General features: G+C 56.2%; 1 protein-coding gene across 1 annotated transcript; it reads left to right on the top strand.

The window, feature by feature from the left end:
* DAP3 (death associated protein 3) lies at positions 1-25369 on the top strand (the record flags this gene model as incomplete). Its single annotated transcript, XM_063952725.1, has 6 exons — positions 1-176; positions 15526-15563; positions 15663-15755; positions 20969-21073; positions 21148-21256; positions 25277-25369. Coding segments are annotated over exons 2-6 (436 nt in total), but the record flags the coding sequence as incomplete, so codon positions are not given.
* Between the last annotated feature and the right edge of the window lie 2332 nt (positions 25370-27701).

The following is a 27701-nucleotide window of genomic DNA, read 5'->3' as shown; positions in this document are numbered from 1 at the left end:
AACAAAGATGGCCGCTGATGCACTTCCGGCCGGCCGCTTCCTGTGATACTACGCTGCCATATTTGTGACCGGCAGAGGGAGGACAGGACGTGACAGGAGGCTGAGGTGTTGCTGGCCAAGGTCCCGCGGGTCTGACCCCGAGAGCTTAAGACTTCACTCCCTTCATAATCTGCAAGGTATAGCGTTGTAATTGGGGGGGGGGGGATGTGCTGCAGTCACATGGCAATGAGGGGAGGGGGTGCCGCCCTCACATGGTGATGAGGGGAGGGGGGTGCCGCCCTCACATGGCAATGAGGGGAGGGGGGTGCCGCCCTCACATGGTAATGAGGGGAGGGGGGTGCTGCAGTCACATGGCAATGAGGGGAGGGGGTGCCGCCCTCACATGGCGAGGAGGGGAGGGGGGTGCTGCCCTCACATGGCGAGGAGGGGAGGGGGGTGCCGCCCTCACATGGCGAGGAGGGGAGGGGGGTGCCGCCCTCACATGGCGAGGAGGGGAGGGGGGTGCCGCCCTCACATGGCGAGGAGGGGAGGGGGGTGCCGCCCTCACATGGCGAGGAGGGGAGGGGGGTGCCGCCCTCACATGGCGAGGAGGGGAGGGGGGTGCCGCCCTCACATGGCGAGGAGGGGAGGGGGGTGCCGCCCTCACATGGCGAGGAGGGGAGGGGGGTGCCGCCCTCACATGGCGAGGAGGGGAGGGGGGTGCTGCAGTCACATGGCAATGAGGGGAGGGGGTGCCGCCCTCACATGGCGAGGAGGGGAGGGGGGTGCTGCCCTCACATGGAGGGGAGGGGGGGTGCCGCCCTCACATGGCGAGGAGGGGAGGGGGGTGCCGCCCTCACATGGCGAGGAGGGGAGGGGGGTGCCGCCCTCACATGGCGAGGAGGGGAGGGGGGTGCCGCCCTCACATGGCGAGGAGGGGAGGGGGGTGCCGCCCTCACATGGCGAGGAGGGGAGGGGGGTGCTGCCCTCACATGGCGAGGAGGGGAGGGGGGTGCCGCCCTCACATGGCGATGAGGGGAGGGGGGTGCCGCCCTCACATGGGGATGAAGGGTCTGTCATTGCATGGTATTGAGTACTTTTTGGTTTCCCCCTTTTCTCTTATGTCCTAGAGCAGGGGTGGGGAACCTTTTTTCTACCGAGGGCCATTTGGATATTTATAAAATTCTTCGGGGGCCATACAAAAATTCTCATCTTAAAAAATTACCCTGCCCCCCAGTAGGTCTGTATACCTCCCAACATGACCTCTCCAGGAGGACACAATGCTCTGCTCCTGCACTTCCCTCTTACTGTATGATTACCATCACCTGTGCTGTACCCTAATACTGACCCAGTGCTCATACCTATGTCATACCTCCTAACATGACCTCTCCAGGAGGACACAATGCTCTGCTCCTGCTCTTCCCTCTTACTGTATGATTACCATCACCTGTGCTGTACCCTAATACTGACCCAGTGCTCATACCTATGTCATACCTCCTAACATGACCTCTCCAGGAGGACACAATGCTCTGCTCCTGCTCTTCCCTCTTACTGTATGATTACCATCACCTGTGCTGTACCCTAATACTGACCCAGTGCTCATACCTATGTCATACCTCCTAACATGACCTCTCCAGGAGGACACAATGCTCTGCTCCTGCTCTTCCCTGTTACTGTATGATTACCATCACCTGTGCTGTATCCTAATACTGACCCAATGCTAATACCTATATGATATCTCCCAACATGACCTCTCCAGGAGGACACAATGCTCTGCTCCTGCTCTTCCCTTTTACTGTATGATTACCATCACCTGTGCTGTACCCTAATACTGACCCAGTGCTCATACCTATGTCATACCTCCCAACATGACCTCTCCAGGAGGACACAATGCTCTGCTCCTGCTCTTCCCTCTTACTGTATGATTACCATCACCTGTGCTGTACCCTAATACTGACCCAGTGCTCATACCTATGTCATACCTCCCAACATGACCTCTCCAGGAGGACACAATGCTCTGCTCCTGCTCTTCCCTCTTACTGTATGATTACCATCACCTGTGCTGTACCCTAATACTGACCCAGTGCTCATACCTATGTCATACCTCCCAACATGACCTCTCCAGGAGGACACAATGCTCTGCTCCTGCTCTTCCCTCTTACTGTATGATTACCATCACCTGTGCTGTACCCTAATACTGACCCAGTGCTCATACCTATGTCATACCTCCCAACATGACCTCTCCAGGAGGACACAATGCTCTGCTCCTGCACTTCCTTCTTACTGTATGATTACCATCACCTGTGCTGTACCCTAATACTGACCCAGTGCTCATACCTATGTCATACCTCCCAACATGACCTCTCCAGGAGGACACAATGCTCTGCTCCTGCTCTTCCCTCTTACTGTATGATTACCATCACCTGTGCTGTACCCTAATACTGACCCAGTGCTCATACCTATGTCATACCTCCCAACATTACCCTCTCCAGGAGGACACAATGCTCTGCTCCTGCTCTTCCCTCTTACTGTATGATTACCATCACCTGTGCTGTACCCTAATACTGACCCAGTGCTCATACCTATGTCATACCTCCCAACATTACCCTCTCCAGGAGGACACAATGCTCTGCTCCTGCTCATCCCTCTTACTGTATGATTACCATCACCTGTGCTGTACCCTAATACTGACCCAGTGCTCATACCTATGTCATACCTCCCAACATGACCTCTCCAGGAGGACACAATGCTCTGCTCCTGCTCTTCCCTCTTACTGTACGATTACCATCACCTGTGCTGTACCCTAATACTGACCCAGTGCTCATACCTATGACATACCTCCCAACATGACCCTCTCCAGGAGGACACAATGCTCTGCTCCTGCTCTTCCCTCTTACTGTATGATTACTATCACCTGTGCTGTACCCTAATACTGACCCAGTGCTCATACCTATGTCATACCTCCCAACATGACCCTCTCCAGGAGGACACAATGCTCTGCTCCTGCTCTTCCCTCTTACTGTATGATTACCATCACCTGTGCTGTACCCCAATACTGACCCAGTGCTCATAGCTCCCAACATGACCTCTCCAGGAGGACACAATGCTCTGCTTCTGGACTTTTCTCTTAATTCATGATTGCAGACACCTGTTTTTAACAGGTTAATGGATAAGAAAGGTATTTCACCACAGGTGATGGTAATCATACAGTAAGCGGAAGTCCAGAAGCAGAGCAATGTGTCCCTCCTGGAGAGGGTCATGTTGGGAGGTATGGGTCTGCCGGAGGCGCGTGCGCCAAAAAAATGGGTGTGGCCAGTTAAAATGTGACGTGACACACATATGCCCCCAATAGTGCAGTGCCAGGTATACAGATGCCCCCCCCCCACAGTGCCAGGTATACAGATGCCCCCCCCCCCACAGTGCCAGGTATACAGATGCACCCCCCCCCCCCCCCCACAGTGCCAGGTATACAGATGCCCCCCCCCCCCCCCCACTGAGAGAAGCGGGTGGGCCGGAGCAAACGGCTTCGCGGGCCTTATACGGCCCGCGTGCCAGAGTTTCCCCACTCCTGTCCTAGAGGATGCTGGGGTCCATAATAGTACCATGGGGTATAGACGGGTCCACCAAGAGCCATTGGCACTTTATGAGTTTGAGAGTGTGGGCTGGCTCCTCCCTCTATGCTATGCCCCTCCTACCAGACTCAGTTTAGAAAATGTGCCCGGAGGAGCCGGTCACAGCTAGGGAAGCTCTACAGAGTGTCTCTAGTAAGAAGTTTATTGTTTTACAGGGAGACTCCTGGCGACAGCCTGCCTGCAGCGCGGGACTGAGGGGGGGTGGCAGTGTCCGCCCTGCGGGGTCTGAGCCACTATCTCCGCTGACTGGACACTGAGCTCCAGAGGGGACAGATCGCGCCACGCCACAGGGGATCGCTCACCCCAGCAGCATGCCGCCACCCCTTACAGAGCTGAAGTGTGGCGAGTTAGTCACTGTCCCCCCTTACAAGCGGGGGGTTAGTGTGAAAAGGGCGGTTTAAGGGATACTGCGCTCCCGGACGGCTCAGCATTACTGCGGTGCGGCGCTGTGAGGGGCGCCCTGAGCCAGCACAGAACCCTACACTGACCATTTCCAGCCTGTCTGGGTCCGCGGATCTCAGCCAGCACAAATTTACACAGGCCAGTATAATCTTCAAGAGCGGGAGGTCCGCGCCATTGAAGGGGTGGAGCTTCTTCTCAGAGCGGACCCAGCAGCGTTCAGCGCTATTTTTCCTGCCTGCAGCTTTCTGCCAGTGGATGCCAGGTCCCTCCTGAGCAACTCCAGTTATCTGTACGGTACCAGGGGGTTGTAGAAGGGGGGGGGGGCTGCATTTAGGCTGTCACCTATTAAGGGACACAGTCAGCGCTGGTTTAGGGTCTCCCTATACTCTAACAGCGCTGTGTGTGGGTTGGCTCCAATCTGTGTCTCTGCCACTCTTGGGGGGGAAACTCTGTCTGCCCAGTACCCTGCGTGTTTGTGGGGAGGGGGTGTGACAACATGTCTAGAGACACTGTTTCATATGCTGCAGAGGATTTTTCTTCCCAGGAAGACTCCATACCATGTAATCAGGATTGCACGGTTGTAGCGCCGATCCCAGCTGGAGAGCCGGAGTGGTTAGCCTCTCTTAGGAGGACTATTTCTCAGATTTCTGATAGTTGCTAGGACTGAGCATGCCACTCAGGTCCTGCAATCCTCTATGGTTGTGTGGTCTGTATCTGCCTCCTCGGGGTCCCCTACGGTGCATTCTCACAAACTTGCACTTGCCAAGATTCTGCAGGATGACACGGACACCGACTCGGACACTGCAGACTGTGATGGGGATGTGTCGAGAGGGACGGCATCACTTGCCAAGGGTGTGCAGTTGATGATTGAGGCTGTTGGGGATGTTTTACACATTTTGGACACAGCTCCGGAACAGGTGGAGGAGGCCGTCTTTACAGATAATAAGAAGCCCCCTTCACCTTCCCGGCATCAAAAGAATTAAACGCTATCTTTGAAAAACCATGGGAAACTCCGGAAAAGAAATTTCAGATCCCTAAGAGGGTCTTTGTTGCTTTTCCCTTCCCAGAGGAAGATAGGAAGAGATGGGAGTCCCCGCCGATAGTCGACAACTCTGTCTCCAGGCTGTCCAAACAGGTGGTGTTGCCAGTCCCGAGATCTGCCGCGTTGAAGGACCCGGCAGATCGCAAGGTGGATGCTACGCTGAAATCCATTTACACGGCTTCCGGGGCTATATTTCAGCCTACTATAGCCTGTGCTTGGATTGCAAAAGCTATTGCCAGGTGGTCAATCACTCTGCAGGAGGAGTCAACTGCGCTGGATAGAGGCAACGTTGATTTATTTTTACACCATATTCAGGATTCTGCAGATTCCATGAAGGACCTGGGTTCCAAGGCTGCTGGGATCTCCTCCATGTCCGTCTCGGCTCGCAGGGGTCTCTGGCTGCGCCAATGGTCCGCGGACGCGGAATCCAGGAATAGCGTGGAGGGCCTACCCTATACAGGTCAGTCTCTCTTTGGGGAGGTGCTGGATACGTGGATTGCCACGGTTACCACGGGTAAGTCTCCTTTTCTCCCCTCAGCTGCACCGGCTACGAAGAAGCCTTTTACACCAGCCACGTCACAGTCCTTTTGGCCCACGAGGCCTAGAACGAACAAGCCTTCGAACACCTTCAGAGGTGGTCGTGCCAAAGGAAAGAAACCTACTCCCGCAGGTTCCCAAACCCAGAAGCCCGCTTCTGATACCCCTAAGTTCTCCGCATGACGGTGAACAGCTAGGCCTGGAGGAAGGTCAGGTGGGGGCAAGACTCCGGCAGTTCAGCCACGTCTGGGTGTCGTTTGGCCTGGACCCCTGGGTCCTGGATATAGTGTCCAGAGGGTACAGACTGGAGTTTCAAGATCCCCCCCCCCCCCCCCCCCCACTCACCGTTTCTTCAAGTCAAGCTTGCCAGCTCTGCTGGCAGACAGAACAATTCTTCTGGAGGCTATCAGAAAATTGGTTTTGTCAGAGGTCTTTGTTCCAGTTCCACCTCAGCAGTTGAACAAGGGTTATTATTCAAACCTTTTTGTGATACCAAAACCGGATGGTTCGGTACGGCCTATTCTAAACTGTCTTTGAACCCTTATCTCAGGGAGTTCAAATTCAAGATGGAATCTCTGAGAGCTGTCATCTCTGGACTGACGGAGGGGTGAGTTCCTGGTGTCACTGGACATCAAGGATGCTTACCTCCACATTCCCATTTAGTCGCCGCATCAGGCATATCTCAGGTTTGCACTGCTGGACAATCACTATCGATTCCAGGCGTTGCAGTTTGTCCTCTCCACAGCACCAAGGATCTTCACCAAGGTGATGGCGGAGATGATGATTCTCCTCCGCAAACAGGGGGTGAACATAATTCCATATCTGGACAATCTTCTGATCAAGGCGTCGTCTAGGGAGAGGTTGTGCGATCCATCGCGCTCACGACACAGCTGCTCAGGAAGCACGGTTGGATCCTGAACCTTCCAAAGTCTCATCTGGAGCTGACAAGGAGGCTGTCTTTCCTGGGAATGATCCTCGACACGGAAGTGCAGAGGGTATTTCTCCCAGTGGAGCAAGCATTGGTGATTCAAACAATGGTCCGGGATGTCTTCAAGCCTACCCGGGTATCGGTTCATCAATGCATCCGCCTTCTGGGGAAGATGGTTGCCGCCTACAAGGCTCTGCAGTACGGCAGGTTTCATGCTCGACCTTTTCAGCTGGACCTATTGGACCAGTGGTCGGGCTCTCACCTACACATGCACAAGAGGATACGCCTGTCTCCGAAAGCCAGGATTTCTCTCCTCTGGTGGCTACAACTTCCGCACCTTCTGGAAGGCCGAAGGTTCGGAATTCAGGACTGGATCCTTTTAACCACAGATGCAAGTCTAAGAGGTTGGGGAGCAAGGAAGGTGGTCGAATCAAGAATCCCTTCTCCCAATAAACATCCTGGAGCTAAAGACCGTGTACAATGCCCTTCTGCAAGCAGCACACCTTCTACAGGATCGGGCTGTTCAGGTGCAGTCTGATAACGTGACCACTGTAGCCTACATAAACCGACAAGGTGGAACAAAGAGCAGGGCTGCAATGTCGGAGGTGTCAAGAATCCTCCTCTGGGCGGTAAGGCACACTGTAGCCGGGTCTGCAATCTTCATTCCGGGAGTAGACCACTGGGAAGCAGACTTCTTCAGCAGACATGATCTCCATCCAGGGGAGTGGAGCCTCCATCCGGAGGTGTTCGAGGAGGTAACCGGTTTGTAGGGGGTTCCTCACGTAGACATGATGGCCTCCCGCCTCAACAAAAGCTGGGGAGATACTGATCCCGGTCAAGAGACCCTCAGGCAGTGGCGGTGGACGCACTGGTAACTCTGTGGGTGTTCCTGTCAGTGTATGTTTACCCTCCACTTCCTCTGATTCCAAAGGTTCTTCAGCTGGTAAGAAGAACAAAGGTTCTGGCAATCCTCACTGCTCCGGACTGGCCAAGGAGGGCTTGGTATGCGGATCTACTGGATCTTCTGCTGGAAGAGCCAAAGCCCTTACCTCTTCGGGGAGGATCTGCTACTGCAGGGGCCGTTCGCCTATCAAGACTTACCACGGCTACGTTTGGCGGCATAGCGCCAGATCTTAGCTCGGAAAGGTATCCCGAGTGAAGTCATTCCTACCCCGATTCAGGCTAGGAAGGGGGTAACGTCTAAACATTACCACCGTATTTGGAAGAAATATGTTTCTTGGTGTGAATCAAGAAAATTTCCTGCTGTGGAGTTTCAACTTGGACGTTTTCTCCTTTTCCTGCAGGCGGGAGTGGATGTTAGGCCTGAGGTTAGGATCCATCAAGGTCCAGATCTCTGCTTTGTCCATCTTTTTTTCAAACACAATTGGCCGTTCTCCCTGAGGTTCAGACCTTTTTGAAAGGGGTTCTGCACATCCAGCCTCCCTTTGTGGCGCCAATGGCACCCTGGGATCTAGATGTGGTGTTGCAGTTCCTACAATCAGCTTGGTTTGAGCCTCTGCTGGAGGCTGACATCCAGTTTCTCACGTAGAAGACGGTCACTTTGTTGGCCTTGGCTGCTGCCCAACGCGTGTCGGAATTGGAGTTTTTGTCTTGTAAAAGCCCTTATCTGATCTTCCATGAAGACAGGGCGGAACTTAAGACATGTCCACAGTTCCTGCCTAAGGTTGTATCGGCTTTCCTGATCAACCAAGCTATTGTGGTGCCAGTGGCTACTGACTCCTCAATTGCTTCAAAGGCTTTGAATGTTGTCAGGGCTTTGAAGATCTGTGAAGAGGACAACTCGTCATAGAAAAACTGACTCTCTTTGTCCTCTACAATCCCAAGAAAATTGGGTGTCCTGCTTCTAAGCAGTCGATTTCACGCTGGATCAGGCTCACTATCCAGAATGCGTATTCTACAGCAGGATTGCCGTGTCTGAAATCTGTTAAGGCCCACTCTACTCGTAAAGTGGGTTCTTCCTGGGCGGCTGCCCGGGGTGTCTTGGCTTTACAGCTTTGCCGTGCTGCTACTTGGTCTGGTTCGAACACGTTTGCTAAGTTTTACCAGTTCGATACTTTGGTCTCTGATGACCTTAAGTTTGGTCAAGCAGTCTTGCAGGAGCCTCCGTGCTCTCCTTCCTGTACTGGGAGCTTTGGTACATCCCCATGGTACTAATATGGACCCCATTATCCTCTAGGAAGTAAGAAAATAGGATTTTAATTACATATCGGTAAATCCTTTTCTCGTAGTCCGTAGAGGATGCTGGGCGCCCGCCCGCCCAGCGCTTCGTTTTCCTGCGTTTTATAGTTCAGTACTACCTGTTTCTCTGACGTCCTAGTGGATGCTGGGAACTCCGTAAGGACCATGGGGAATAGCGGGCTCCTAAGGAGACTGGGCACATCTAAGAGAATTAGGACTACCTGGTGTGCACTGGCTCCTCCCCCTATGACCCTCCTCCAAGCCTCAGTTAGATTTTTGTGCCCGACCGAGCTGGGTGCAATCTAGGGGGCTCTCCTGAGCTTCTTAGGAAAAGTTAGTTTTAGGTTTTTTATTTTCAGTGAGACCTGCTGGCAACAGGCTCACTGCATCGAGGGACTAAGGGGAGAAGAAGCGAACTCGCCTGCTTGCAGCTAGCTTGGGCTTCTAAGGCTACTGGACACCATTAGCTCCAGAGGGATCGAACACAGGCCCAGCCTCTGTCGTCCGGTCCCAGAGCCGCGCCGCCGTCCCCCTCGCAGAGCCAGAAGAACGAAGAGAAGTGGAAAATTCGGCGGCTGAAGACTCCTGTCTTCAAGGTAGCGCACAGCACTGCAGCTGTGCGCCATTGCTCCCTCTGCACACCACACACTCCGGTCACTGATGGGTGCAGGGGGGGGCAATTAGAGTACCTTACCATGGCTAAAAGCACATAATACAGTGTATAACACTGTATATGTGCATAGTCCCCGCCATACAACACATATAAAAGCGGGAGAAGTCCGCCGAGAAAGGGGCGGGGCTATCTACCTCAGCACACCGGCGCCATTTTTTTCACAGCTCCGCTGGAAGACAGCTCCCCAGGCTCTCCCCTGCAGTTTCCAGGCATCAAGGGTTAAAAAGAGAGGGGGGGCACAAAATTTAGGCGCAAAAAACTGTGTAAAAGAAAAAAAAAAAAAACTGCTATAGGGAGAAATCACTCAGTACAAAAGTGTTACTCCCTGTGATATATAGCGCTCTGGTGTGTGCTGGCATACTCTCTCTCTGTCTCCCCAATGGACTTTGTGGGGTCCTGTCCTCAGTCAGAGCATTCCCTGTGTGTGTGCGTGTGTCGATACGGCTGTGTCTACATGATGAGGAAGATTATATGGAGGCAGAGCAGGTGCCGATAAGTGTGATGTCACCCCCCTGCGGGGTCGACACCAGAGTGGGTGGATATGTGGAAGGTATTAACCGACAGTGTCAACTCCTTTACATAAAAGGCTAGATGACGTACAGCAGTGGGACAGCCGGCTTCTCAGCCCGTGCCTGCCTAGGCGTCTCAAAGGCCATCAGGGGCTCAAAAACGCCCGCTACCTCAGATGGCAGACACAGATGTCGACACGGAGTCTGACTCCAGTGTAAACGACGATGAGACAAATGTAAAATCCACAAGGGCTATCCGTTGTATGATTACGGCAATGAAAAATGTGTTGCACATTTCTGACATTAACCCAGTTACCACAAAAAAGGGTATTTTATATTGGGGAGAAAAAGCATCCAGTGGTTTTTCCCCCATCAGATGAATTGAATAAAGTGTGTGAAGAAGCGTGGGGTTTCCCCGATAAGAAAATAGTGATTCTAAAAAGTTACTGATGGCGTACCCTTTCCCGCCAGAGGGCAGGTTACGTTGGGAGACATCCCCTAGGGTGGATAAGGCGCTCACACGCTTGTCAAAGGTGGCACTGCCGTCTCAGGATACGGCCGCCCTGAAGGAATCTGATAGAAAGCAGAAGGCTATCCTGAAGTCTGTATATACACACTCGGGTATTATACTGAGACCTGCAATTGCTTCAGTGTGTAGTGCTGCAGCTGCATGGTCCGATACCCTGTCAGATAATGAGATTAGACAGGGTTACTATTTTGCTAACCATAGAGCATATTAAAGACGTAGTCTTATATATGAGAGATGCACAGAGGGATATCTGCCGGCTGGCATCTAAAATTAATGCAATGTCCATTTCTGCCAGAGGAGTATTATGGACTCGGCAGTGGACAGGTGAAGGCACATGGAGGTTTTGCCTTATAAGAGTGAGGAATTGTTTGGGGATGGTCTCTCGGACCTAGTATCCGCAGCAACAGCTGGGAAGTCGACATTTTTACCTCGGGTTTCCTCACAGCCTAAGAAAGCACCGTATTATCAGGTACAGTCCTTTCGGCCACAAAAAGGCAAGCGGGTCAGAGGCGCTTCCTTTCTGCCCAGAGGCAGGGGAAGAGGGAAAAAGCTGCACCAGACAGCCAGTTCCCTGGAACCAAAATACTCCCGCCGCTTCCTCTAAGTCCACCGCATGACGCTGGGGCTCCACAGGCGGAGCCAGGTGCTGTGGGGGCGCGTCTCCGGAACTTCAGCGACCAGTGGGTTCGCTCACAGGTAGATCCCTGGGTTCTACAAGTAGTATCTCAGGGATACAAGCTGGAGTTGGAGGCCCACTCCCCCTCGCCGTTACCTCAAATCTGCCTTGCCGGCTGCTTCCAAAGAATGGGAGGTAGTACTGGACGCTATTCACAAGCTGTACTTCCAGCAGGTGATAATCAAGGTACCCCCCCCTTCAACAGGAGCGGGGTTACTATTCCACAATGTTGTGGTACCGAAACCAGATGGTTCGGTGAGACATCCTAAATTTAAAATTCTTGAACACTTATATAAGGAAGTTCAAGTTCAGGATGGAATCGCTCAGGGCGGTTATTGCAAGCCTGGAAGAGGGGGATTTTATGGTGTCACTGGACATCAAGGATGCTTACTTGCATGTCCCCATGTACCCACCTCACCAGGAGTACCTCAGGTTTGTGGTACAGGACTGTCATTACCAATGCCAGACGTTGCCGTTTGGTCTGTCCACGGCTCCGAGGGTATTTACCAAGGTAATGGCCAAAATGATGATACTCTTTAGAAAGAAGGAAGTTATAATTATCCCGTACTTGGACAATCTCCTGATAAAGGCGAGGTCCAAGGAGCAGTTGCTAGTCAGCGTAGCACTATCTCAGGAAGTGCTGCATCAGCACGGCTGGATCCTGAATATCCCAAAGTTGCAGCTGATTCCCGCGACGCGTCTGCTGTTCCGGGGTATGATTCTGGACACAGAACAGAAGAAGGTTTTTCTCCCGGAGGAGAAGGCCCAGGAATTATCATTTCTGGTCAGGGACCTCCTGCAACCAAAACAGGTGTCGGTGCATCACTGCACGCGAATCCTGGAAAAGATGGTAGCTCTTACGAAGCGTTTCCTTTTGGCAGGTTCCATGCGAGGATCTTCCAGTGGGATCTATTTGACAAGTGGTCCGAATCGCATCTTCAGATGCATCGGTGGATCACCCTGTCACCAAGGGCCAGGGTGTCTCTGCTGTGGTGGCTGCAGAGTGCTCTCATCTTCGTGAAGGCCGCAGATTCGGCATACAGGACTGGGTCCTGGTGACCACGAATGCAAGCCTCCGAGGGTGGGGGGCAGTCACTCAGGGAAGAAAACGTCCAAGGACAAAAACTTCCTTGCATATAAATATTCTGGAACTACGGGTCATTTACAATGCTAATCCATGTGCTAATCCATGTAAATCGACAGGGCGGTACAAGAAGCAGGATAGCAATGGCAGAAGCCAAAAAGGATTCTTCGATGGGCGGAGAATCACGTGATAGGACTGTCAGCAGTGTGCATTCCGGGAGTGGAAAACTGGGAAGCAGACTTCCTCAGCAGACACGACTTCCACCCGGGGCAGTGGAGACTTCATCCAGAAGTCTTCAAGCTGATTGTACACCGGTGGGAACGACCACAGGTGGACATGATTGAGTCCCACCTCAATAAAAAGCTAAAAAGATATTGCGCCAGGTCAAGGGACCCTCAGGCGATAGCTGTGGACGCGCTAGTGACACCGTGGGTGTACCAGTCGGTTATGTGTGCCCTCCTCTTCCTCTCATACCCAAGGTACTGAGGATAATAAGAGTAAGAACTATAAACATTGTTCCGGATTGGCCAAGAAGAGCTTGGTACCCAGAACTTCAAGAAATAATCTCAGAGGACCCATGGCCTCTGCCGCTCAGACAGGACCTGCTGCAGCAGGGGCCCTGTCTGTTCCAAGACTTAACGTGACTGCGTTTGACGGCATGGCGGTTGAACACCGGATCCTGAAGGAAAAGGGCATTCCGGCGGAAGTCATCCCTACGCTGATTAAAGCTAGGAAGGATGTGACCGCAAAACATTATCACCGCATATGGCGAAAATATGTTGCGTGGTGTGAGGCCAGGAAGGCCCCAACGGAGGAATTTCAGCTGGGTCGATTTCTGCACTTCCTACAGTCAGGGGTGACTGGGCCTCAAATTGGGTTCCATTAAGGTCCAGATTTCGTCTCTGTCAATTTTCTTCCAACAAGAACTGGCTTCACTGCCTGAAGTTTAGACTTTTGTTAAGGGAGTGCTGCATATTCAGCCCCTTTTTGTGCCTCCAGTGGCACCTTGGGATCTCAACGTAGTGTTGGATTTCCTAAAGTCGCATTGGTTTGAGCCACTTAAAACCATGGAGCAAAAATATCTCACGTGGAAAGTGGTCATGCTGTCGGCTTTGGCTTCGGCCAGGCGTGTGTCAGAATTGGCGGCTTTGTCATGTAAAAGCCCTTATCTGATTTTTCATATGGATAGGGCGGAATTGAGGACTCGTTCCCAATTCCTTCCTAAGGTGGTATCGGCTTTTAATTTTAACCAACCTATTGTGGTGCCTGCGGCTACTCGGGACTTGGAGGATTCCAAGTTGCTGGACGTAGTCAAGGCCCTGACCATCTATTTTCCAGGACAGCTATAGTCAGGGAAACTGACTCGCTATTGATCCTGTATGCACCCAACAAGCTGGGTGCTCCTGCTTCAAAGCAGACTATTGCTCGCTGGATCTGTAGCACGATTCAGCTTGCACATTCTGCGGCTGGACTGCCGCATCCTAAATCAGTGAGAGCCCACTCCACGAGGAAGGTGGGTTCTTCTTGGGCGGCTGCCCGAGGGGTCTCGGCTTTACAACTTTGCCGAGCTGCTACTTGGTCGGGTTCAAACACATTTCAAAATTCTACAAATTTGATACCCTGGCTGAGGAGGACCTTGAGTTCTCTCATTCGGTGCTGCAGAGTCATCCGCACTCTCCCGCCCGTTTGGGAGCTTTGGTATAATCCCCATGGTCCTTACGGAGTCCCAGCATCCACTTAGGACGTCAGAGAAAATAAGATTTTACTCACCGGTAAATCTATTTCTCGTAGTCCGTAGTGGATGCTGGGCGCCCATCCCAAGTGCGGTTTGTCTGCAATACTTGTATATAGTTATTGCTTAACTAAAGGGTTATTGTTGGAGCCATCTGTTGAGAGGCTCAGTTATATTTCATACTGTTAACTGGGTATAGTATCACGAGTTATACGGTGTGATTGGTGTGGCTGGTATGAGTCTTACCTGGGATTCAAAATCCTTCCTTCTTGTGTCAGCTCTTCCGGGCACAGTATCCTTACTGAGGTCTGGAGGAGGGGCATAGAGGGAGGAGCCAGTGCACACCAGGTAGTCCTAATTCTTTCTTAGATGTGCCCAGTCTCCTTCAAAGCCCGCTATTCCCCATGGTCCTTACGGAGTTCCCAGCATCCACTACGGACTACGAGAAATAGAATTACCTGTGAGTAAATTCTTATTTTCCTAGGTAAGTTCTGCGTTATTTACGGTTTTCAGTACTGTTTCAGCTGTTGCTGAGTTTTCCGGCATGTTAGCCGGATTTGTCTGTTGTGTGAGCTGGTATGAATCTCGCCACTATCTGTGTAATTCCTTCTCTCAAAGTATGTTGTCTCCTCGGGCACAGTTTCTAGACTGAGTCTGGTAGGAGGGGCATAGAGGGAGGAGCCAGCCCACACTATTAAACTCTTAAAGTGTCAATGGCTCCTGGTGGACCCGTCTATACCCCATGGTAATAATATGGGCCCCAGCATCCTCTACGGACTACGAGAAAAGGATTTACTAGTAGGTAATTAAAATCCTTTTTTCTGCCCTACTCCTGCTGGCTTGGTTATCTCCCGGCCTTCTGCTCCTTGCTAGTTCCCCTCCTGCTCCTCACGGCTCCACCTGGCTGGTTCCCCTTCTGCTTCTCAAGGCTCGGCATGGCTGGTTCCCCTCCTGTAGGCTGACCATATTATCCCTTTTACCTGGGACACTCTTGGATTACACAGGTTCTGTGGCTGTCTGACTACAAGCCTACATTTCAGCTGGTTTTATCAGCCACAAAACCTGTGCAATCCATGAGCGTCCCAGGTAAAAGGTCACTCTACCCTCCTGCTCCTCAAGGTTTAGCCTGGCTGGATCCCCTTCTGTTCCTCATGGCTTGGCCTGGCTGGATCCCCTCCTGCTCCTCATGGCTTGGCTTGGCTGGATCCCCTCCTGCTCCTCATGGCTCGGCCTGGCTGGATCCCCTCCTGCTCCTCAAGGTTTAGCCTGGCTGGATCCCCTTCTGTTCCTCATGGCTTGGCCTGGCTGGATCCCCTCCTGCTCCTCATGGCTCGGCTTGGCCTGGCTGGATCCCCTCCTGCTCCTCATGGCTCGGCCTGGCTGGTTCCCCTCCTGCTCCTCATGGCTCGGCTTGGCTGGTTCCCCTCCTGCTCCTCATGGCTCGGCCTGGCTGGTTCCCCTCCTGCTCCTCATGGCTCGGCCTGGCTGGTTCCCCTCCTGCTCCTCATGGCTCGGCCTGGCTGGTTCCCCTCCTGCTCCTCATGGCTCGGCCTGGCTGGTTCCCCTTCCCCTGGCTTCATATATTGTATTTGGTCTTTTGCAGAGATGTTGGTGAGACAGCTCCGCAGATGGGCCCAGCAGGTAAGGGGTTATTATAATGAAGCCTGACAGCACTGGATGGATATTGTGTATGATGGATGATTAGTCTCTCCATAGCTGATAGCACTCTTATAATTACAGCACTGGGTACCCTGGAGGGCGTGGGCCAGCGTTGTGTCCCCGGCAGAGGAGTCCTCCGCCAGGGAGGTGTTTCGCACCAGTGAATGTGACCCGGTGAGTTCCTGAGCTCAGATATACCATATAAGCCTCATTCCGCACATACAGGCAGTATTCTGTATAGGGTGCATCCTAGGACACACACGTGACTTCTTCCTCCTGCTGCAATCCTTTCCTGTTACTGTAGGGACCCTCTAGATCTATCATCATAATAGTAATGGAGAAATCGCATTTACTGAGCTGCAGTAGTTTGATCCATAAGGTCCTGTGCGTCATGACTTGGTGGAAAGACCTGTGTAACTGGAGTGTGGCTCGCTACAGGGGGTGTCCTGCTGCTGCTGGGGATCTCCTGACGTGGTGCTGCTGCTGCTGGGGATCTCCTGACGTGGTGCTGCTGCTGGGGATCTCCTGACGTGGTGCTGCTGCTGCTGGGGATCTCCTGACGTGGTGCTGCTGCTGCTGGGGATCTCCTGACGTGGTGCTGCTGCTGCTGGGGATCTCCTGACGTGGTGCTGCTGCTGCTGGGGATCTCCTGACGTGGTGGTGCTGCTGCTGGGGATCTCCTGACGTGGTGCTGCTGCTGCTGGGGATCTCCTGACGTGGTGCTGCTGGGGATCTCCTGACGTGGTGCTGCTGGGGATCTCCTGACGTGGTGCTGCTGCTGCTGGGGATCTCCTGACGTGGTGCTGCTGCTGCTGGGGATCTCCTGACGTGGTGCTGCTGCTGCTGGGGATCTCCTGACGTGGTGCTGCTGCTGCTGGGGATCTCCTGACGTGGTGCTGCTGCTGCTGGGGATCTCCTGACGTGGTGCTGCTGCTGCTGGGGATCTCCTGACGTGGTGCTGCTGCTGCTGGGGATCTCCTGACGTGGTGCTGCTGCTGCTGGGGATCTCCTGACGTGGTGCTGCTGGGGATCTCCTGACGTGGTGCTGCTGGGGATCTCCTGACGTGGTGCTGCTGGGGATCTCCTGACGTGGTGCTGCTGCTGCTGGGGATCTCCTGACGTGGTGCTGCTGCTGCTGGGGATCTCCTGACGTGGTGCTGCTGCTGCTGCTGGGGATCTCCTGACGTGGTGCTGCTGCTGCTGCTGGGGATCTCCTGACGTGGTGGTGCTGCTGCTGGGGATCTCCTGACGTGGTGCTGCTGCTGCTGGGGATCTCCTGACGTGGTGGTGCTGCTGCTGGGGATCTCCTGACGTGGTGCTGCTGCTGCTGGGGATCTCCTGACGTGGTGCTGCTGCTGCTGGGGATCTCCTGACGTGGTGCTGCTGCTGCTGGGGCTGGGGATCTCCTGACGTGGCGCTGCTGCTGCTGCTGGGGATCTCCTGACGTGGCGCTGCTGCTGGGGATCTCCTGACGTGGCGCTGCTGCTGCTGCTGGGGATCTCCTGACGTGGCGCTGCTGGGGATCTCCTGACGTGGTGCTGCTGCTGCTGGGGATCTCCTGACGTGGTGCTGCTGCTGCTGGGGATCTCCTGACGTGGTGCTGCTGCTGCTGGGGCTGGGGATCTCCTGACGTGGCGCTGCTGCTGCTGCTGGGGATCTCCTGACGTGGCGCTGCTGCTGGGGATCTCCTGACGTGGCGCTGCTGCTGCTGCTGGGGATCTCCTGACGTGGCGCTGCTGGGGATCTCCTGACGTGGTGCTGCTGCTGCTGGGGATCTCCTGACGTGGTGCTGCTGCTGCTGCTGGGGATCTCCTGACGTGGTGCTGCTGCTGCTGCTGGGGATCTCCTGACGTGGTGCTGCTGCTGCTGCTGGGGATCTCCTGACGTGGTGCTGCTGCTGCTGCTGGGGATCTCCTGACGTGGTGCTGCTGCTGCTGCTGGGGATCTCCTGACGTGGTGCTGCTGCTGCTGGGGATCTCCTGACGTGGTGCTGCTGCTGCTGGGGATCTCCTGACGTGCTGCTGCTGGGGATCTCCTGACGTGGTGGTGCTGCTGCTGGGGATCTCCTGACGTGGTGCTGCTGCTGCTGGGGATCTCCTGACGTGGTGGTGCTGCTGCTGCTGGGGATCTCCTGACGTGGTGGTGCTGCTGCTGCTGGGGATCTCCTGACGTGGTGCTGCTGCTGGGGATCTCCTGACGTGGTGGTGCTGCTGCTGGGGATCTCCTGACGTGGTGGTGCTGCTGCTGGGGATCTCCTGACGTGGTGCTGCTGCTGCTGGGGATCTCCTGACGTGGTGCTGCTGCTGCTGGGGATCTCCTGACGTGGTGCTGCTGCTGCTGGGGCTGGGGATCTCCTGACGTGGCGCTGCTGCTGCTGCTGGGGATCTCCTGACGTGGCGCTGCTGCTGGGGATCTCCTGACGTGGCGCTGCTGCTGCTGCTGGGGATCTCCTGACGTGGCGCTGCTGGGGATCTCCTGACGTGGTGCTGCTGCTGCTGGGGATCTCCTGACGTGGTGCTGCTGCTGCTGGGGATCTCCTGACGTGGTGCTGCTGCTGCTGCTGGGGATCTCCTGACGTGGTGCTGCTGCTGGGGATCTCCTGACGTGGCGCTGCTGCTGCTGGGGATCTCCTGACGTGGCGCTGCTGCTGCTGGGGATCTCCTGACGTGGCGCTGCTGCTGCTGGGGATCTCCTGACGTGGCGCTGCTGCTGGGGATCTCCTGACGTGCTGCTGGGGATCTCCTGACGTGGTGCTGCTGCTGCTGGGGATCTCCTGACGTGGTGCTGCTGCTGCTGGGGATCTCCTGACGTGGTGCTGCTGCTGCTGGGGATCTCCTGACGTGGTGCTGCTGCTGCTGCTGGGGATCTCCTGACGTGGTGCTGCTGCTGGGGATCTCCTGACGTGGTGCTGCTGGGGATCTCCTGACGTGGTGCTGCTGCTGCTGCTGGGGATCTCCTGACGTGGTGCTGCTGCTGGGGATCTCCTGACGTGGCGCTGCTGCTGCTGGGGATCTCCTGACGTGGCGCTGCTGCTGCTGGGGATCTCCTGACGTGGCGCTGCTGCTGCTGGGGATCTCCTGACGTGGCGCTGCTGCTGGGGATCTCCTGACGTGGCGCTGCTGCTGCTGGGGATCTCCCGACGTGGTGCTGCTGCTGCTGGGGATCTCCTGACGTGGTGGTGCTGCTGCTGCTGGGGATCTCCTGACGTGGTGGTGCTGCTGCTGCTGGGGATCTCCTGACGTGGTGCTGCTGCTGCTGGGGATCTCCTGACGTGGTGGTGCTGCTGCTGGGGATCTCCTGACGTGGTGGTGCTGCTGCTGGGGATCTCCTGACGTGGTGGTGCTGCTGCTGGGGATCTCCTGACGTGGTGGTGCTGCTGCTGGGGATCTCCTGACGTGGTGGTGCTGCTGCTGGGGATCTCCTGACGTGGTGCTGCTGCTGCTGGGGCTGGGGATCTCCTGACGTGTTGCTGCTGCTGCTGGGGATCTCCTGACGTGGCGCTGCTGCTGCTGCTGGGGATCTCCTGACGTGGCGCTGCTGCTGGGGATCTCCTGACGTGGCGCTGCTGGGGATCTCCTGACGTGGTGCTGCTGCTGCTGGGGATCTCCTGATGTGGTGCTGCTGGGGATCTCCTGACGTGGTGGTGCTGCTGCTGCTTGGGATCTCCTGACGTGGTGCTGCTGCTGGGGATCTCCTGACGTGGCGCTGCTGCTGCTGGGGATCTCCTGACGTGGCGCTGCTGCTGCTGGGGATCTCCTGACGTGGCGCTGCTGCTGCTGGGGATCTCCTGACGTGGCGCTGCTGCTGCTGGGGATCTCCTGACGTGGCGCTGCTGCTGGGGATCTCCTGACGTGGTGCTGCTGCTGCTGGGGATCTCCTGACGTGGTGCTGCTGCTGCTGGGGATCTCCTGACGTGGTGCTGCTGGGGATCTCCTGACGTGGTGCTGCTGCTGCTGGGGATCTCCTGACGTGGTGCTGCTGCTGCTGGGGATCTCCTGACGTGGTGCTGCTGCTGCTGCTGGGGATCTCCTGACGTGGTGCTGCTGCTGGGGATCTCCTGACGTGGCGCTGCTGCTGCTGGGGATCTCCTGACGTGGCGCTGCTGCTGCTGGGGATCTCCTGACGTGGCGCTGCTGCTGCTGGGGATCTCCTGACGTGGCGCTGCTGGGGATCTCCTGACGTGGCGCTGCTGCTGGGGATCTCCTGACGTGGCGCTGCTGCTGCTGGGGATCTCCTGACGTGGCGCTGCTGCTGCTGGGGATCTCCTGACGTGGCGCTGCTGCTGCTGGGGATCTCCTGACGTGGCGCTGCTGCTGCTGGGGATCTCCTGACGTGGCGCTGCTGCTGCTGGGGATCTCCTGACGTGGTGCTGCTGCTGCTGGGGATCTCCTGACGTGGTGCTGCTGCTGCTGGGGATCTCCTGACGTGGTGCTGCTGCTGCTGGGGATCTCCTGACGTGGTGCTGCTGCTGCTGGGGATCTCCTGACGTGGTGCTGCTGCTGCTGGGATCTCCTGACGTGGTGCTGCTGCTGCTGGGGATCTCCTGACGTGGTGCTGCTGCTGCTGGGGATCTCCTGACGTGGTGCTGCTGCTGCTGGGGATCTCCTGACGTGGTGCTGCTGCTGCTGGGGATCTCCTGACGTGGTGCTGCTGCTGCTGGGGATCTCCTGACGTGGTGCTGCTGCTGCTGGGGATCTCCTGACGTGGTGCTGCTGCTGCTGGGGATCTCCTGACGTGGTGCTGCTGCTGCTGGGGATCTCCTGACGTGGTGCTGCTGCTGCTGGGGATCTCCTGACGTGGTGCTGCTGCTGCTGGGGATCTCCTGACGTGGTGCTGCTGCTGCTGGGGATCTCCTGACGTGGTGCTGCTGCTGCTGGGGATCTCCTGACGTGGTGCTGCTGCTGGGGATCTCCTGACGTGGTGCTGCTGGGGATCTCCTGACGTGGCGCTGCTGCTGCTGGGGATCTCCTGACGTGGCGCTGCTGCTGGGGATCTCCTGACGTGGTGGTGCTGCTGCTGGGGATCTCCTGACGTGGTGGTGCTGCTGCTGGGGATCTCCTGACGTGGTGGTGCTGCTGCTGGGGATCTCCTGACGTGGTGCTGCTGCTGCTGGGGATCTCCTGACGTGGTGCTGCTGCTGCTGGGGATCTCCTGACGTGGTGCTGCTGCTGCTGGGGATCTCCTGACGTGGTGCTGCTGCTGGGGATCTCCTGACGTGGTGCTGCTGCTGGGGATCTCCTGACGTGCTGCTGCTGGGGATCTCCTGACGTGGTGGCGCTGCTGCTGGGATCTCCTGCCCCCTCTCTCCCACCTCCTGTGACCCCCCCTGTAGGCGTGGCTAGTGATGAGCTGTGTTTGTGGGTCACTCTTGCTCCTGTCTGCTCCAGGACCGGCACACAGAGGCACATGAAGGACAGTATTACAACCATTCTCCCTCTCAGAAGGTTAGGACCACCTTCCCCTACGGTCTGCCGGCTCGGTTCCAGTTACAGGTGAGTGTCCGGCTGGGGGCGCGCTCTCCCTGTGACAGGTGAGTGTGGACTCACTCTGCTTCTCCTCCTCCCAGTGCAAGACCTTCAATGAGACCAGTCTGATGGTGCGGAGCCCGGCCCTGGAAGTCATCCAGTACCTGAGGAACACCAACTTCTCCCAGCCGGCCGTGCGCTACCTGCTGTGTATCCTTCCTGTCACCCCGGGGCAACCCTCACAGCGACTGCCTTGTGACTCCCCCTGTAGGCGAGGAGTATGGCTCCCAGACGCTTCTCCCCCCCCCCCCCCCCCCCCCTGCGTGTACCGTAGAGGGGCGAGAGATGAGAGTAATCCCCCGCAGTGTATCCCCCCCCCCCCCCCCTGCATGTCCTATAGAGGGGCGAGAGATGAGAGTAATCCCCCGCAGTGTATCCCCCCCTCCCCCGTATGTACTATAGAGGGGTGAGAGATGAGTGATCCCCCGCAGTGTATCCCCCCCCCCCCATATGTACTATAGAGGGGCGAGAGACGAGAGTAATCCCCCGCAGTGTATCCCCCCTCCCCCGTATGTACTATAGAGGGGTGAGAGATGAGCGTAATCCCGCACAGTGTATCCCCCCCCCCCCCCCCCCCCATATGTACTATAGAGGGGTGAGAGATGAGCGTAATCCCGCACAGTGTATTCCCCGCCCCCCCCCCCCCGTATGTACTATAGAGGGGTGAGAGATGAGCGTAATCCCGCACAGTGTATTCCCCCCCCCCCCGTATGTACTATAGAGGGGTGAGAAATGAGTGATCCCCCGCAGTGTATTCCCCCCCCCCCCCCCCCCACATGTACTATAGAGGGGTGAGAGATGAGCGTAATCCCACACAGTGTATTTCCCCCCCCCCCCCCCCATATGTACTATAGAGGGATGAGAGATGAGAGTAATCCCCCGCAGTGTATTCCCCGCCCCCCCCCCCGTATGTACTATAGAGGGGTGAGAGATGAGCGTAATCCCGCACAGTGTATTCCCCCCCCCCCCCCCTCCATATGTACTATAGAGGGATGAGAGATGAGCGTAATCCCGCACAGTGTATTCCCCCCCCCCCCCCCATATGTACTATAGAGGGATGAGGGATGAGCGTAATCCCGCACAGTGTATTCCCCCCCCCCCCCCCCCCCGTATGTACTATAGAGGGGTGAGAAATGAGTGATCCCCCGCAGTGTATTCCCCCCCCCCCCCCCCCGCATGTACTATAGAGGGGTGAGAGGAGTGATCCCCAGCAGTGTATTCCCCCCCCCCCCCCCCCCCGCATGTACTATAGAGGGGTGAGAGATGAGTGATCCCCCGCAGTGTATTCCCCCCCACATGTACTATAGAGGGGTGAGAGATGAGTGATCCCCCGCAGTGTATTCCCCCCCACGTGTACTATAGAGGGGTGAGAGATGAGAGTGATCCCCCGCAGTGTATTCCCCCCCCCCCACATGTACTATAGAGGGGTGAGAGATGAGAGTAATCCCCCGCAGTGTATTCCCCCCCACATGTACTATAGAGGGGTGAGAGATGAGAGTAATCCCCCGCAGTGTATTCCCCCCCACATGTACTATAGAGGGGTGAGAGATGAGTGATCCCCCGCAGTGTATTCCCCCCCCCCCCCCCCCATGTACTATAGAGGGGTGAGAGATGAGTGATCCCCCGCAGTGTATCCCCCCCCCCCCCCATGTACTGTAGAGGGGTGAGAGATGAGTGTAATCCCGCACAGTGTATTCCCCCCCCCCCACATGTACTATAGAGGGGCGAGAGATGAGTGATCCCCCGCAGTGTATTCCCCCCCCCCGCATGTACTATAGAGGGGTGAGGGATGAGTGATCCCCCGCAGTGTATTCCCCCCCCCCCCCCCCCGCATGTACTATAGAGGGGTGAGAGATGAGTGATCCCCCGCAGTGTATTTCCCCCCCCCCCCCCCCCCCGTATGTACTATAGAGGGGTGAGAGATGAGTGATCCCCCGCAGTGTATTTCCCCCCCCCCCCCCCCCCGTATGTACTATAGAGGGGTGAGAGATGAGTGATCCCCCGCAGTGTATTCCCCCCCCCCCCCCCCACATGTACTATAGAGGGGTGAGAGATGAGAGTAATCCCCCGCAGTGTATTCCCCCCCACGTCATGTACTATAGAGGGGTGAGAGATGAGAGTGATCCCCCGCAGTGTATTCCCCCCCCCCCGCATGTACTATAGAGGGGTGAGAGATGAGTGATCCCCAGCAGTGTATTCCCCCCCCCCCCCGCCCCGCATGTACTATAGAGGGGTGAGAGATGAGTGATCCCCCGCAGTGTATTCCCCCCCCCCCCCCCCCCCGTATGTACTATAGAGGGGTGAGATGAGTGATCCCCCGCAGTGTATTCCCCCCCCACATGTACTATAGAGGGGTGAGAGATGAGTGATCCCCCGCAGTGTATTCCCCCCCACATGTACTATAGAGGGGTGAGAGATGAGAGTGATCCCCCGCAGTGTATTTCCCCCCCCCCCCCCCCCCACATGTACTATAGAGGGGTGAGAGATGAGTGATCCCCCGCAGTGTATTCCCCCCCACATGTACTATAGAGGGGTGAGAGATGAGAGTGATCCCCCGCAGTGTATTCCCCCCCCCCCCCCCCCCCCACATGTACTATAGAGGGGTGAGAGATGAGAGTAATCCCCCGCAGTGTATTCCCCCCCACGTCATGTACTATAGAGGGAATCCCCCGCAGTGTATTCCCCCCCACGGTCATGTACTATAGAGGGGTGAGAGATGAGAGTGATCCCCCGCAGTGTATTCCCCCCCCCCCCCCCCGCATGTACTATAGAGGGGTGAGAGATGAGTGATCCCCAGCAGTGTATTCCCCCCCCCCCCCCGCATGTACTATAGAGGGGTGAGAGATGAGTGATCCCCCGCAGTGTATTCCCCCCCACATGGTACTAAGAGGGGTGAGAGATGAGTGATCCCCCGCAGTGTATTCCCCCCCCACATGTACTATAGAGGGGTGAGAGATGAGAGTGATCCCCCGCAGTGTATTCCCCCCCACATGTACTATAGAGGGGTGAGAGATGAGAGTGATCCCCCGCAGTGTATTTCCCCCCCCCCCCCCCCTCCCCACATGTACTATAGAGGGGTGAGAGATGAGAGTAATCCCCGCAGTGTATTCCCCCCCACATGTACTATAGAGGGGTGAGAGATGAGAGTGATCCCCCGCAGTGTATTCCCCCCCCCCCCCCCCACATGTACTATAGAGGGGTGAGAGATGAGTGATCCCCCGCAGTGTATTCCCCCCCACATGTACTATAGAGGGGTGAGAGATGAGCGTAATCCCGCACAGTGTATTCCCCCCCCCCCCCATGTACTGTAGAGGGGTGAGAGATGAGTGATCCCCCGCAGTGTATTCCCCCCCCGTATGTACTATAGAGGGGTGAGAGATGAGAGTGATCCCCCGCAGTGTATTCCCCCCCCCCCCCCCCCCACATGTACTATAGAGGGGTGAGAGATGAGAGTGATCCCCCGCAGTGTATTCCCCCCCCCATGTACTATAGAGGGGTGAGAGATGAGTGATCCCCCCGCAGTGTATTCCCCCCCCCCCCATGTACTATAGAGGGGTGAGAGATGAGTGATCCCCCGCAGTGTATTCCCCACCACATGTACTATAGAGGGGTGAGAGATGGGAGTGATCCCCCGCAGTGTATTCCCCCCCCCCCCCCCCCCCCCCCCCATGTACTATAGAGGGGTGAGAGATGAGTGATCCCCCGCAGTGTATTCCCCCCCACATGTACTATAGAGGGGTGAGAGATGAGTGATCCCCCGCAGTGTATTCCCCCCCACATGTACTATAGAGGGGTGAGAGATGAGTGATCCCCAGCAGTGTATTCCCCCCCCCCCCCCCCCCCCCATGTACTATAGAGGGGTGAGATGAGTGCAATCCCGCACAGTGTATTCCCCCCCCCATGTACTATAGAGGGGTGAGATGAGTGTAATCCCGCACAGTGTATTCCCCCCCCCCCCCCCCCCCCCATGTACTATAGAGGGGGTGAGAGATGAGAGTAATCCCCCGCAGTGTATTCCCCCCCACATGTACTGTAGAGGGGGTGAGAGATGAGTGATCCCCCGCAGTGTATTCCCCCCCCGCATGTCCTATAGAGGGGTAAGGGATGAGGGTTAATCACTCTGGTCGGGGTGCAGGGGACAGAGATGAGTTTTCCTTCACAGTCCTGAAGATGGAAAGAATGGGACGGGGAAGAGCCTGTCGTTGTGCCATGTCCTGCACTATTGCCAGTCCCAGGGCTGGTTTATCCTCCACCTGCCTGATGGTGAGTCCCCGCCGTGGTGTGTGCGCAGCCTCTAGGCCCTCAGTCACAGACGTGCAACACAATGCCGGAGCAGAGTGACAGGAGGTGCCACAGGGGTAACCGGTGTCTGGTCACTGTATTACTGTCACAGGCGTCATACAGGGGGGGGGGGGGGGGGGCAGTATATACCTGGGGTGTCTGGTCACTGTATTACTGTCACAGGCACACGTGTCATACAGGGGGGGGGGGGGGGGTGCAGTATATACCTGGGGTGTCTGGTCACTGTATTACTGTCACAGGCACACGTGTCATACAGGGGGGGTGGGGGGGTGGGGGGGGGGGAGGACGCAGTATATACCTGGGGTGTCTGGTCACTGTATTACTGTCACAGGTACACGTGTCATACAGGGGGGGGGGGGGTGCAGTATATACCTGGGGTGTCTGGTCACTATATTACTGTCACAGGCACACGTGTCATACAGGGGGGGGGGGGGGGTGCAGTATATACCTGGGGTGTCTGGTCACTGTATTACTGTGTCACAGGCACACGTGTCATACAGGGGGGGGGGGGGGGGGGGGGGTGGAGGACGCAGTATATACCTGGGGTGTCTGGTCACTGTATTACTGTCACAGGCACACGGTGTCATACAGGGGGGGGGGGGGGTGCAGTATATACCTGGGGTGTCTGGTCACTATATTACTGTCACAGGCACACGTGTCATACAGGGGGGGGGGGGGGGGGGGGGGCAGTATATACCTGGGGTGTCTGGTCACTGTATTACTGTCACAGGCACACGTGTCATACAGGGGGGGGGGGGGGGGGGGGTGCAGTATATACCTGGGGTGTCTGGTCACTGTATTACTGTCACAGGCACACGTGTCATACAGGGGGGGGGGGGGGGGGTGCAGTATATACCTGGGGTGTCTGGTCACTGTATTACTGTCACAGGCACACGTGTCATACAGGGGGGGGGGGGGTGGGTGCAGTATATACCTGGGGTGTCTGGTCACTGTATTTCTCCTTCATCCACTAGGGGCCACTGGAGTGTAGTTACAATGGGGAGATAGTAGGTGGTATTGGTAGCTGGCACTTTAAAAATTCTCACACTGTGGCTAGCTCCTCCCCTACTATCTCCCCTCCAAGCCAGTCTTAGTTAAGTGCCCGAGGTAGCTGGTTCACTTGGGTTTAGCTGAAGAATTTTCTTCTTTTTTCTTTATTATTTTATTTTTCTTACACACACTCACAGACTGGCAGCTCTGCCACTGCCAGTCTGCACCGTGGGAGCTGCCGGCGGGGTCCCATCGCAGCTGCGTGCGGCTAGGGATGGGCCCCGGCTGAGGGAGACACTGAGCTCTCCTGAGTTGGCGGACACCGCTGCGTGCGGCGCGTGTCGCGGCCACTCCATCCAGCAGAAGATTCCGGCAGCATGGCAGCGGTGAGTATCAAAAATGGTCGGACACCGCTGCGTGCGGCTTGTGTCGGGACCACCCCACCACAGAAGATTCCGGCTGGACGCCGCTGCGTGCGGCGTGTGTCGGGGCCGATCCACCAAGAACACAGTGGTGAGTGAAGTATACTCTATTTGTGGTGGCTATGTATGTTTTTAGAGCAATCTGTTTATTGTTGTACAACCCACTCCAGAAGGGCTCTCTGGGGCTGTAATGTACTTTATTGTATCCTTACCTGTCCTCCTCATGGAGAAACAGACAGGATGATTGGGGGAGGCTGAGTATGTGTTTATACAACCCTGACTGAAAAACGGGTGTGTGTCATTCTGATAACCCTCTGCTCCCCCAGCTCCCCGCACCCACTCCAGCGCGACTCACAGAGCCGGCACAGGGATCCCGCTCGAGCGCAAAGCAATGTTTAAATTTGGCGCCTTGTACGGAGGGGGCGGAGCTAAGTCCCGCTCTGTAGAGCGAGCTCAGCGCTCCCTGCTCCCAGGCGGCGACTCGCGCTCTGTTCAGCGCAACACTCCCCGGCGGCGGCTAGCAGATACAGGGCTCTACTAGCGCTGTATAGCGGGCTCAGCGCTCAGCGCTCCCCCGGCGGTGACTCGCAGGCCCAGCGGAGGGTACAGCTCGCTTCCCGCTTAGTTTTGCAATAAGGCGCCATAGCCGGGGGGCGGAGCTAACTCCTGCTCTGTACAGCGGGCTCAGCATTCTCCGCTCCCCGGCCACTGTTATAGTGTAATAGGCATTTATGTGAGTTTAATGCACATGGTGCTGAGGAGAATGTGATATAGTCAGAGTGGCTCAGCATTGCTCAGGGATCCATCGACATATGCGGCAGCATGGTTCTACCGTATCCGGAGCAGGTAGGTTGGGGAACAATTGTCCTCTAGGTTACAGG

The sequence above is a fragment of the Pseudophryne corroboree genome, unplaced genomic scaffold (assembly GCF_028390025.1).
Source record: "Pseudophryne corroboree isolate aPseCor3 unplaced genomic scaffold, aPseCor3.hap2 scaffold_2813, whole genome shotgun sequence".
Taxonomy (NCBI): domain Eukaryota; kingdom Metazoa; phylum Chordata; class Amphibia; order Anura; family Myobatrachidae; genus Pseudophryne; species Pseudophryne corroboree.
Note: the sequence above shows the minus strand (reverse complement) of the source record. Positions and strands in the feature narration are given on the sequence as shown.